At 37.1% G+C, this 13,086-nt stretch overlaps 1 protein-coding gene across 3 annotated transcripts in view; it reads left to right on the top strand.

The window, feature by feature from the left end:
• PDE3B (phosphodiesterase 3B) overlaps window positions 1-13,086 on the top strand; it is a 204,025-nt gene that overhangs the window by 166,798 nt on the left and 24,141 nt on the right. For all 3 annotated transcript variants that reach the window (XR_006891985.1, XR_006891986.1, XM_046686200.1), the window contains exons 12-14: window positions 211-410; window positions 8,630-8,833; window positions 10,774-10,935. Coding sequence is in view for 1 of the 3 variants with exons in the window: in XM_046686200.1 (XP_046542156.1) it covers window positions 211-410; window positions 8,630-8,833; window positions 10,774-10,935 (566 nt within the window). In the remaining 2 variants the exon portion in view is untranslated. The remainder of the gene's footprint in view (window positions 1-210; window positions 411-8,629; window positions 8,834-10,773; window positions 10,936-13,086) is intronic.

The raw sequence follows: 13,086 nt of genomic DNA, 5'->3' as shown, positions 1-13,086 counted from the left end.
ACTTCAAGGTCACGTATGATACTCTTCCTCTTTGTTAGCATGTATGTTGGAAATAATATCCTGTTTTAGGCCTATGTTTATAAATAGAGTCTATTTCTTAGGTAAGTCAACAGATAAGATGAATAATCATATTACCTATGAGGAATCTCCACCTTAGCCGCATTGTGAGGAAGTTATGTGTAATGCTGGTTTATTTTGCTTGTTCCTCAGATTCTGATGGTAGAATTAGCCCTGAGCAAACTGCTTACATTTCTTCGAGGAGCTGCTCTATTCCAGATGAGAGCTATGGTTGTCTGTCTGCAAACATTCCTGCGTTGGAATTGATGGCTCTATATGTGGCAGCTGCCATGCATGATTATGATCACCCAGGGCGGACAAATGCATTTCTAGTGGCTACAAATGCCCCTCAGGTAGGAAATACTTTAGAAAGTTTAAAGAATGATTCTGAAATTTTACAACCATGCTATGTAGATATCCCTTTGTAAACCATTCTTCAGTTGAATCATATGGCCACTCCATCTACATTGTAATTAACTGGATAATAACACATAGTATTGACATGATGTGTGTTAAAGAATTAGGGAAAAATCACCTTCTTCAACTATAAAATGAAGAAAATGTTCATGAAAGAGTAACTCGCTGTTTTATAAAATTCTGGAGTCCTTGCTGTCAGTATTTTTGCCTTTGATCAAATCGATAAGACTGATAAATGTACGACTCTTCCTTCTGGCAAGGTCCTTTGTATGGCTAAAAGCTATAATGATTGAGAACTATTACTATTTTTTGTTGTTGTTGTCCCCTTTTTTCCTCTAAGACATGCCTTAATACCTAGACCCCAAATCTGTTGGCTCTGAATATATTCGTGTATGTAAAATTCTCCTAGCACCACAGCACAGCTGATAAGGTGCAGGATTCCTTTAGGGTCACAATTTGGATAAGAGGTAGGAGTTTCCACAGAATGGATACAGTAATTGTAATTGCTTTAAACATTAGGACTTGGAACTACTTGGTTTTGAGTAGAATGGTTGTTGGTATTTGTTTTAGGCTGGTGATTCCTGAAATGTCATCTGTATATTTCTAACTTCATGCCTTACAAAGAGTAAGTGGTCAGTGATTGTTTGCTGAATCTTACTTCTTCACTTTATGACTCTATGTTTAAACCTCAGTTCTGATTCTTTCATCTTCTATAGCCATTCTCTGTGTTCCTTTTCTCACTTTTATCTCTTTCACATATTCTCACTATTTATGCATAGGAGTTAGATTCTCTAACCAGAACAAGAGTAGGATTGAGACAGAGAGGGAGGGAGGAGGGAGGGGAAGGAGGGAATAGTTAAAAAAGCTGTGTGATTAATTTTGTCCAATAAGGCTTTCTTCATTAATAGCTCTTGGTTTCTACAGGTAACTTTTTAATGAATTTCAATCTAGATATTAATATTTGTCTACTTTCTAAGAATTGCTTTGGGAGAAATTACCCAGTAAGGAATATATACTTCCTCATTTGCAGTACCATTCTGCAAGAATCAGATGCCCATTCTCTCTAGCCTAACAACTCATAATCTTTGAAAATCCCAGTACCATGATGGCTCATATATCTGGGCAGTAGTGGCACAGAGGGAAAAGCACTTGTCTTGGGATCAAGGGACTTGAGTTTGATTTCTGGTTACCCACTTATTAGCTGTGTGACCTTAGACAAGTCACCCTTATCTTTCTTAACCTTCAAATATGTACCTGATATGATTAAGGGCACAAAGAGATAACATATGGAAAGTTTTCTACTGTTCCATTTGTTTGAGACGCTCCAGAATCAGAAATCATGTAGGCAGAAATTATTTACCTTTCTCTCCCACTCCCTGCGTTTATTCTGCCTTTCATTAGTTTTGAGTACAGGTGAGTCAGACTTGTTTATTACCTCTCCATCAAGGCTATTACAAGTGAGTGAATTCTAATGTTCCCTCTCTCAAATGCAGATAGTTTAAAACAATGATACATGAGTATAATTTACACAAGTTATATACTCAAAACTGTTGTCCTGATCAAAATACAAACATGAGGTCTGCATATAATATCAATAATCCTTTGTTATTTCTAACTTCTCATTGTTAAAGATTGCCAGTAGATGAAACAATGGGAAGTGCTAGAATGGAAAGGAAATTGATTAGAGAGTCAGCTATGAAAAAGTATAGCGTTTTACCTACTTTCCTTGCTTACTTCCTGCTCCCCTTCAGTCTGTTCTCAACACATAGCAGCCAGTGACCTGGTTTAAATGTGAGTTACATCACTCTCTGTTCTAAACCCTCCAATGGCATTCACCTCACTCCTTGGTAAAAGTCATTACAACAGCTCAGAAGGCCCACCTCGACTTAGCTTCCACTAATTCTCCTTTTTTAATCACTCAGGTCCAGCCTCACTGGCCTCCTTTCTATTTTGCTCTCTCTCCTAGGCACCCCCTTTCTGAGAGCCTCTTCACTTTGTCTGCCCTGCCCAGAGGGAGTGCTCTTTCCCTAGATATCTGTCTAGCTCACTTTGTCACCTCCTTCCATATAGAATTTCAAAGTCACTTCCTGTTACTCATTATGTTCCTTCCCTGCTTTATTTTTTCCTTAGCAATGATCTTTTAGCATACTATGTATTGTTTATCATATATCTCTTCTCAGTGGAATATAAGTTTCCATGAGGGCAGGGATCTTTGTCTCTTTTTTCCCCTAATACCTAGCGTAGTCCCTAGCACACAAAAGGCATTCAGTAAATATTTATTGAATGTTGAAGGATGCCTGATGTCCTTGCTCTGCAGAACTACAAGCTTGTCTGAAGTATACTCTGTTCTTCCCAAAGTGATGAAATTCATGAGACCTTCTTCAGCCAGTGCCTGTGAGATAAAGACTCTTGTGAAAGCCTAAGGCCTAATGTATTTATTAGGTAATCAAGTAGGTTCTCTCATCTTGAGAAGCTCAGTGCGTCTCATCAGGCCCTAATTAGTGAGAGATATTATAGCTCCGGTATCATAAAAAGCAACGATATTGTGTAGTACTACCAACTGGATCAAGCATTCTTCTTCATTCTTGTGGTAAGGCAAATGTGTTGGGAAGACACAGGATTATTCTGAGTTCTTCCCGTGAAAGAAAGTGAAACACTTAGGTTTATTCTGGAGGGATGTCAGTATTAAAATTTAAAGAGATTTCTGAGCTATTTCTAAATGAAAAGTTGTCTGAAAGATGGAGATTAGTGCTTGAGATATTAGAGTTTGTAGAGTATTTTGATGAGATTTGGGGTAAAAGGAAAGAAAATTTTAAGTTGACATTTGTAAATCTGAGACAGTCATAAATATGTTTTGTCCCCCAAAATATGGATCTAGATGGTAACTGAACACATGCATTTGTCTTCCTTTCCTCCTGATTAAAATGATAGTAAGGGATGCAGCTCATTATGACAGAGAGGAATAGGTGGGACGGTATTATCACCAGTAGATTAAAGAATTTCATACTATTTTTGGAAAATGAAAAACAGATGGACAAATATTGGGAGATGAGAGAAAAGTATACTAGAAGGAGGCTACAGCCTAAGTGGAACCCTAGAGAGACTCCTGATGCCATTTGCCCCTGCCTGCTCCACACACACACACACACACACAAGCTTGAGCATGTGTGCACATGACCTCATGCACATCCCCCATACAGGTACACCACACATACCTTTAAGCAAAGCTACTGTAACCCTGCATTTACTGCCAGGAAGAAAACTCATCTCTTAGATGTTGAAGGAAACTCCCAGGAGAGAATAAGAGTTACTAGTGTGGGTATTAATACTCCAGAGTAAAGCCTTCTCATTCTGGAAATTTGACAGCTGGCACCCAGTCTGGTAATTTTAAAGCAAAATCTGCTAGATAACAAGCCCCATCCACATTGCCAGAGTTCCTACACATCCTTCCCAATTAAAGAAGAGACTCAGCAATAAAATATCCACAAGAACAAAGTCACATTGCAATCTAGGATTCATTTTTTTTATATCAACAGATAACCAAGGATCACCAAACATATGACATTAACCAGTAGCTTGGAAAGAAAAGGCTAAGATGAACAGAATAACTGACTACAAGGAAAAAAAAGATAATCTAGGGACTAGAAAAGCACTTAATTAAAAACAAAGTATTCTCAGAGAGAATCTGAAAAACATTACATTACATCCATAAGAACAGGAAACATGTTTCATAAGGAAACATCAGAGAACAAGTTAGAGCTCTTAGAAACAAAAAGTATTACTGCGGAAATTTAAAAAATTCAACATAAGCCTTGGAAGTAAAATTCCAGATAACCTCTCCTAGAATATAGACCAAAAAATAAAGAGAAGGAAAGTACAGGTAAGGAAAAAATAGGGCAGAGGGGACAAGGTCAAGATCTGACCATTGGGAGTTCCAGAAAGTGGAGAGTCTTTGGAGGGAAGGGGTTCACCAAGTGCCAGAGAAGTTGAATGAGGAAAAAACACCAAAAACCCACATATACTATGTCATGGTAACATTTCAGAACAGAGATTTTTTTAAAAAAAAAAAAAAAGAAAGAAAGAAGAAGAAGAATTCTTGAGAGGATGAAAACAACACACTTACAAAAGAACAAAAATCCTACTGGCATCATATTTTAGCAACAATGGATGCGAGATGGTACTGGAATATAGTCTTCAGAATTCTAAGGGGATGCATTGATCATTCATTTAACAAACATTAGATGCATACTGTGTGACAGGCACTCTTCTAGGTATTATTATTGAACAAAACATGCAAAAAAAATTCTGCCCTCATAGAACTTACATTCTAGTAAAGCAAGAAAAACAATAAAATAAATGTATGTGTAAGAGACAGAGAGATGATTATGATGTAAGTGAGGAAAGAAGTAAAATGGGGGAGGAGATAGGGAGTGCTGGCGGAGAGGTGTTATTTTCAGGGTAGAGTTCTGTATCCAGCTCACCCACAGTTGAGCATTGAGCAAAATACAGAGCTTCTCAGATGTTCAGAGATTTAAAAAAATCATGTCCCATCTATTCTATCTGAGAAAGTTACATAAAAATGTGTTTTAGCAAAACTGGAGTGATAACCAAGACAAAGGGTCTTAGAAGCTATGAGATTACCAGAAATTCTAGAACAAACTCAGAACTTGGGGTAAAGGAACCCCAAGATGACAGCTGTTCATCAAGCTGTTTCTTTAAAGAGAAGCGCCTTTTTTAAAATTAGCAGCTTTGGGGCCAGCCTGGTGGCGCAGTGGTTAAGTTCGCACGTTCCCTTTCTCGGCGGCCTGGGGTTCGCTGGTTCGGATCCTGGGTGCGGACATGGCACCATTTGGCAAGCCGTGCTGTGGTAGGCGTCCCACATATAAAGTAGAGGAAGATGGGCACGGATGTTATCTCAGGGCCAGTCTTCCTCAGCAAAAAGAGGAGGAATGGTGGCAGATGTTAGCTCAGGGCTAATCTTCCTCAAAAAACAAAAACTAGCTGCTTTGTTTTTTGCAGCACCTGATTTGTTTACTATCTCTATTGGATTTTTTTTTGTTAGGAATATTATTTTTTTAAATGAAAACAATCTTTCTTAAGCCAAGATTACCCAAGAGGGTACTTTTTGAAGTACCCTCTTTAATCTTATGACTGATCTAGAGATGTTTTAATGTTTCCTCCTATTTCTTGTGTTTCAAAAGGAGACATTTGTTTAGATTTATTAGTCTCTTCCTTTGTTTGATCTAAGTCTTTCAGATGTCTGATGGGTTTTCTTTTTTTGCTTACATTTATTGAAAGCTGTTTATTATTTGTTAACATTAATCCTATCAGAGTTTGTATTAAACCCCCTTTCAAATCATTCTGACTGAGAGAGAGTGAAAAGCAAAGTTTATGATCAACTAATTTGCTTTGCCAAATAATTTGCGTGTGGAGAGAAGGGAGGGATCCACAGCTAGAGAAAGCAGGTAGCAAGATGCTTCAGCAAAAAGTCAAAGGATGTTAGTTATTGCAGCTCTACACTAGCTGGGGCACCGTCTTCCTTTTCTAGTTGTCACAGAGCCCACAGTAAAAGCCAGCTAAGCTTCATTATCTGTTTTACCTGGACTGTTTTTCTCACTAAGTTTAAGGGTGGCTTGTTGCTCTACGTGCTACCATCCAGTGTTCTTCCTAAAGTAGCACTGACATTTGCCTCCTACTTACTGCTCCGTGGGTCTTTCTTGCCTCTCCTCAGCTATGAGGAAGTCAGTTTATTGGGGTCCATGAGGGGACTCCTTCCACTTATTCTCCGGGTGGGTTTTTCCATTCCCACTTTAACATGTCTTTGAAGCCTCCAGTGATTATATCTAGCTTCAAATATTCAGTGATTATATCTAGCTTCAAATATTCAGATTTTTTGCCCCCATTTTATATTTCTTTGGTAATTTCAAAGGGTAATTTGGATGCTGAAGGAATTCTGAACTTACTCATTTCTTTTACTATCTCCCTAGCTGAGAATTTATTGTCAACTAGCTTTACTCAACTAGCTTTACAGGACACTCACTATACGCTGTGCTTTATTGAGCTGGGAGTTTGATTACTTCTTCCTGAACAGACAAAGCTAATCTGATAGTTTATCAGTCTTTATTGGATTTGAGCACGAATTAGTCAAATTGCTGTTAAATGTAAATTGACCCCTTAGGGAGTCTACAAAGCTTACTCCATCTCTTGGGATTTACAATGTTTAGAAATTGTATTAAGGTTAGCATAAAATGTGTTTTTTTTTTTATTGAGCTATAATTGACATATAACATTGTGTAAAGTTTAAGTTGTACTACATATGGCTTTTTGATACACATATCATCATCACCATAGCAACAGCTGACACCTCCATCATGTCTCATAGTTATTTCTTTTTTACGGTGAGAACAGTTAAGATCTAGTCTCTCAGCAACTTTCAAGTATATAACACAGTACCGTTAGCTACAGTTACAATGCTGTACATTAGATTCCCAGAACTTATTCATCTTGTGACTGCAAGTTTGTACCCTTTGACCACTATCTCCCCAATTCTCCTACCTGCTAGCCCTTGGTAACCACCATTCTGTTTCTATGAGTTCAGCTGTTTTAGATTACACATACAAGTGATATCATATAGTATTTGTCTTTCTCTGACTTACCTCACTTAGCATAATGCTATTAAGGTCTGTCAAGGTGACCACAAATGGCAGGATTTTCTTCTTTCTCATGGCTGAATAATATTCCATTGTACATATATGCAGTTGGCCCTCCATATCCATGGGTTCTGCATCTTCGGATTCAGCCAACTGTGGATTGAAAGGCCTACAATGGTTGTGTCTGTACAGAACATGTACAGACTGTTTTCTTGTCGTTGTTCCCTAAATGATATGGTGTAACAACTATTTACCTAGCATTTACATTGTATTACATGTTATAAGTAACCTAGAGATAATTTAAAGTATAAGGGGGGATGTGTGTAGGTTACATGCAAGTACGGTGCCGTTTTATATTAGGGACTTGAGCATCTGCAGATTTTTTGGTATCTTTGGGGGTCGTGGAACCAATCCCCCATGGATACTGAGGGACGACTGCATACACCACATCTTCTTTATCCATTCATCCATTGATGGACACTTAGATTGTTTCCAGCCTTTATATGGCACATTTCAAAGTTTAAACCATATCATTGCTTACATAAAATCAAATAATGTAAAAAAACAATCAAATGGTATCTATACTTAGACTATAGCTAATTTTTATAAATAATATGTAAAACTATTTAATTAAGCTCTCAGAACATGTATCTTAACTGAGATTACATTCTGTTTTTCTCTGTCCTTCTTTCCCATTAGATTGGGAGCTCTAATGAAAACAGGGACAGGCTTTTTATTTTTATCCCCAGCCTTTAGCACTGGCTATGAAAGTTCTTTTAATAATTACGATGGCTATTTAATAATTTTAAAAACTGCTTAATTTTTAGAGGTGGAAGAGGGTTAAAAAATTCTATAATCCAGTGGTTTTTAAAATCTGTCTTCCAAAGATCTCGAGTACTGGGGAGGTACCTCAGGGCCTTCCACGGAGTGAAGTGGAGAAAAAGCGAAGAATTCCACACCACTTGAACCAGGGGATTCATGCTTTTATCTGTTTCACACTTCTGTCTCACTCCCAGACACTGTGTCACCGTGGGAGTGTAGGACGTGTCCTCCTCAGACACATGGGGCTCTGACTCGATCCGGACTGGACTCCTGCTTCCTCTTCTTCGTTCATTCCATGCTGGCTAAAGAACAGAGATGCATCCCTAAACCTGCTGTGTGTCCCTAATGACTTTATTAACAGAAGCTGCATCTGAGAAGGTTTACTGATTTAACGAAGTCGCCCTCAAGTGTCAGCTTTACCTCTCTTGGTGGGCGGCATGGTGTCTGCAAAGATGAACTTTGGAGATAAATTACCCTTTCACTTACTAGCTGTGTCTGCTGTACCTTATCCTCTTTGCACTTCAGGCTACTCTTTTATAAAATTATCAACCCTTCTTCACAGGTGTTAAAATGCCTGGCGTATAGGAGGTACTCATTGTTTGTATTCTCCCAATGTGATCCTGTTTATTATTAAAGTTTAATATCTTTGAGATGCCTGCCTCATTTTTCTTATTCCTTTCTAGGCAGTTTTGTATAACGATAGATCGGTTCTGGAAAATCATCATGCTGCATCAGCTTGGAATCTGTATCTTTCTCGCCCAGAATACAACTTCCTTCTTAATCTTGATCATGTGGAGTTCAAGCGCTTTCGTTTTTTAGTCATTGAAGCAATCCTTGCCACAGATCTTAAAAAGCATTTTGATTTCCTTGCAGAATTCAATGCCAAGGTTTGTTATGCAAATTAATGCCTGGTTTCAAAAATGGAAATCATTATTGTCAGTGTTACTGATAAAAAATATTTTTTAATGTTAAGTTAGAATGCTACTCATGAAGTCATAATAACTATCTGATGTAAGACAACATATTTGCCAATATTTTAAAAAATAAAACATTTTTATTATTATAACATGTCCTAAAATACTACCGCTTGCTACATTTCCTTTCTAACACAGACTCACATTGTTGTGACTTTCCTTTTACACAGTGACACTCCAGTTAATTATGTCAAGAGCTTTTAGGGGCAGATTTGAGAAAATTGTGCACAGTGCCAAGTAAGACATTTTATGATGGTAAAGTTGTGTTTCTAAGAAGCCAGTTATGCCTACTTCGCTGTACCTCTTACACTTTCTTTATTAGTGTCTCCCTGGCTGGTGTGAGAGAGACGTACTCCCTAGTCTTCAGCTTGAGAATAACGCATCTTTGACCAGCTGTTTATTGGCATTGCCCACTATGTGCAGTTGCGCTAGTGAAGAATAAGGAAACAACAGGTTGAAGACCCTCCCTCACTGAACCCACGTTCACTATGAGGATCACTGCCCTCTGTGAGAGTGGTCCTAAAGTTGCGAACCGCTGCCTGAGGTTCCTGAGAGAAGGATGCCCCCTCTTGCTGGCAGGAAGCTCTTGTTTTCTTGATGAGGTTTGTGACCTACAGGAAGGTGTGCCTTCAGGGTAGAGGAACTGGTGACAAAGGAGTACTAGATTTAAGCCCCTGGAAGGAGACCCTTTATATGTTGCTGTCATGGTATTAATAAAATGCTTACAAAAAATCAGCAAGAAATCAGTATGCCTCAAATTATTTTGTAGTTGTATAGCTCTATTAACTTTTAATTTAATTTAAAAAATTCTTTTAAGTGCTTAAGTGGGAGTAATAGAAGTTTTTACAGGTGAAAGATTATCTAGCCCAATCCTTTTGTGTCTGTGTTCCTCAGAGACTTGTGTTCTGTAGTCTCTCAGGAAAATACCAAGTGAGTGAGGCTCTGGACCGCCCACACAGTTTCAATCAAAAGAGCTCTCCTTTTGAGTGTTTTCTATAGTGGTAGTGTACATAAATTTTCCTTTCACAAGAGTTTGGTACCAAAAACCTACCATCACACTAAAGTTCCAAAGTCACTGATCTGGCCCATTCACTTCATTTTGTACAAGAGGAAATTTGAGTTTTGAAAGGCATATTGATTTGCCTAATTAATGATGATAATTACCATTTATTTATATAACAGTGTTAGCATTTATTTAGCATTTACTATGAGCTAGGCATTTTTCATTTGTTAATCCTTATGGTAATATGGCTAAATTGGTATTACTTTTCCTATTTTATAGGTGAAGAAAGTTTTAGATTCAAGAAGATTACGTAATTTTTCCAGTGTTACACAGTGAATTGTAAATCATTATGAGTCAGGATTTAAAACTAGAGGGATCAGCTTCTAAGACTTATGTTCTTTCAACGATATCATGTTGCCTTTCACAGCTAAACCCAACTTTTCCTTAGATCCTTAAGTGATTTTTTTTGAGGAAGAAATAGTTACAATTCTTATATGATTTATCGATGTTTTGCATATCCATATAATATGTAATATATATACACAAACAAATTACAATTCTCTGTGGTAATCACAAATATTGAAACAAACCATGGCTTATGTTTTTATAACGCTCTGCTTCCATTGAAACAAAATTATAATGACAATTCAAAGGAAAATATAACCCATAGAGATTCATGTTATGGCACAAACTGATTAAAAGAAGCATTTCTTGAAATTCCTTCCTGTTACTTAGACAGGAAACAGTTTTAAGATAATTTGGTATAAAAAAAATAACAGAATACAATAGAAAACAAAACCAAAACTCTTGTGCCGTCAGAACCTAAAATAATTCTGTTTTTCCAAAATAGGCCAATGATGTAAATAGTAATGGTATAGAATGGAGTAATGAAAATGATCGCCTCCTGGTATGCCAGGTGTGCATCAAATTGGCAGACATAAATGGCCCAGCAAAAGTTCGGGACTTGCATTTGAAATGGACAGAAGGCATTGTCAATGAATTTTACGAGCAGGTAAGTTGAAACATGAGGTCGGTGGGATTTTTAAGAGCTACCATCTGAAGACACTACTCATTGGGATTTGGATAGGTGCACTGAATGTTTGAAACCCGAGTTGCTTTGACCAAAAATGGTTAGAAATTGTTGCATTTGCTCTGGTCTTAGTATTTTCTCAGCTCTTTTTGCCTTTGCTCTTAAAATTTAAAACAACAAAAAATAACTTATTGCCTCTCTGGTGTGGGTTGAATGTACTCTTGAGTCTAGAGGGAAGGATAGACTACGTTATGATTCCAAGGTCCCTCTCAACCCTGAGAGCCTATCACCTAGGATAATTTATTTCTAAATGAAATTATTTTTAATTGATTCAGGGTATACTTAGATTATATTTTAAAAATATCAGCCCATTTTCAAGTCAGTTTTAGAAAGACTGCCTTAGAAATTATCAACTGGGTAAAAGTCCTGGCAGGGGATGAGAAATTAGAGGGCTAGAAATGGGGACAGAGTACAAACTTAGTGGTTTTTAAGGGTTCAACAATATAAACATGCTCTTTTCTTTTTTCATATGTTTTAAAATCTTGTCCTTAAAATAATTCTACTACTTTGAGGAATCTGTACCATTTTTTGTCCAGTTTTGATGCTCCATACAATGTAGAAGTATACTGATTTCCCCAAAAGCCTAACATTTCCTATCTCCAAAATGTCAAATACATCAACTTGACTTTGGAATTGCATTCCTTCAGAATCCTTGTTGCCCCTAAAATCAGGGACAATCAAGATGTCTACCAAGTGAGGGCTTTGTGAAGTGCTTTCTTACCAGGAGCTGCTATTCCCGCAGGAGTGATGAAGTTGAGCCCGTAAACCATACACACTTACCTGTTAGACCTTGTCACCCCCAGATTGTATTGAATGACCAGTAAATGTGTGGTGTCTTTCACCTCAGCTGAACATCCCAACACATAATATATACTCTGCTGTTTGCAATTTACACAATATCATACTGTATAATCATGGAAATAGATAAGTATTCCAAGATTATTAGCATTTTACTGTTCTGATATGTGAACTAAATTATATGTAATTTTGGGTAATAAATTATTATAAATATTTACCTAACTTGTAGATTGCAGTATACAGTTTGCATATTCCCATCCTCATTCTCAAAGATAATTGAAGCCTGCCTCAGAGCTCTCCAGTAGATTTCATGTTCACAAAGGAATTTTATGCTAAGGAAAATGCCATCTTTATATTATCTGTACAAACAGAGGTAATAACAAAGTACTAGTACATGCCAATTTTAGAAAACTTACTAATTCAGTGAAATAACATTAGAAAAGTTCCTTTAGACTCAATTTATGATATAACTATTTTTAAAGTATATAGAATTAATTCTTATTAAGCTAACTTAGAAGCCAAGCCTGAGGTTGAATCCTGGCTCCTCTTCCTTACCAGCAATGTGATCTTGGGTAAGTTACTTAACCTCTCTGTGCCTCAGTTTCCTCGTTGATAAAATAGGAATATTGATGGTACCCATAAAGTCACTGTGAGGATTAAATCAATTAATACATTAATATATAAAGTTCTTAGAACAGTTCCTGACTCATAAGTGTTCAAGAAATGTTAGCGATTATAATTCCAGATCTATCACTAAAAACAATATATCATTTCAGACAGTTTCACTTAATCTTTCTAGGTTTCATTATTCATACGTCAAAGAAAAATGTCATGTGACACCCAACCATGCAGAGTTGTCGTGAAGGTTAACCGTACTACTCTATGTGAAAGTCCTAGTCATCCCTAATCGGAACTATTAAACTTCCTTCAGATATGGATGCAAAATTCTAACCCTGCCCAACTTTTTCTCTTTTTATCATCCTCATTAAACTATTTTTATACCTCGATAGCCATTTAATTGCCATGGGCTTAGAATAGCCAAACCCCTAAAAGAAATTTTAAAAAGCCAAACTTATGAAATCATAGAGTCCTGTGGATAAACTCAACTGTTTTTTTTTTAAACATTAATAGTTTTCTTCCTCATAGAAGATTGTCATAGAAGATTTTTTAATCATGGGACAGTTAATCACAGGGACAGTTTCTGGTTGTTTCCTCAGGGCTGTGTTGGCTCTCCAAGAGAGACACCGCTTGCCCGCAGAATTTGTGCATTGTGGA

Source organism: Equus quagga, chromosome 14, assembly GCF_021613505.1.
Source record: "Equus quagga isolate Etosha38 chromosome 14, UCLA_HA_Equagga_1.0, whole genome shotgun sequence".
Classification (NCBI taxonomy): Eukaryota; Metazoa; Chordata; class Mammalia; order Perissodactyla; family Equidae; genus Equus; species Equus quagga.
Note: the sequence above shows the minus strand (reverse complement) of the source record. Positions and strands in the feature narration are given on the sequence as shown.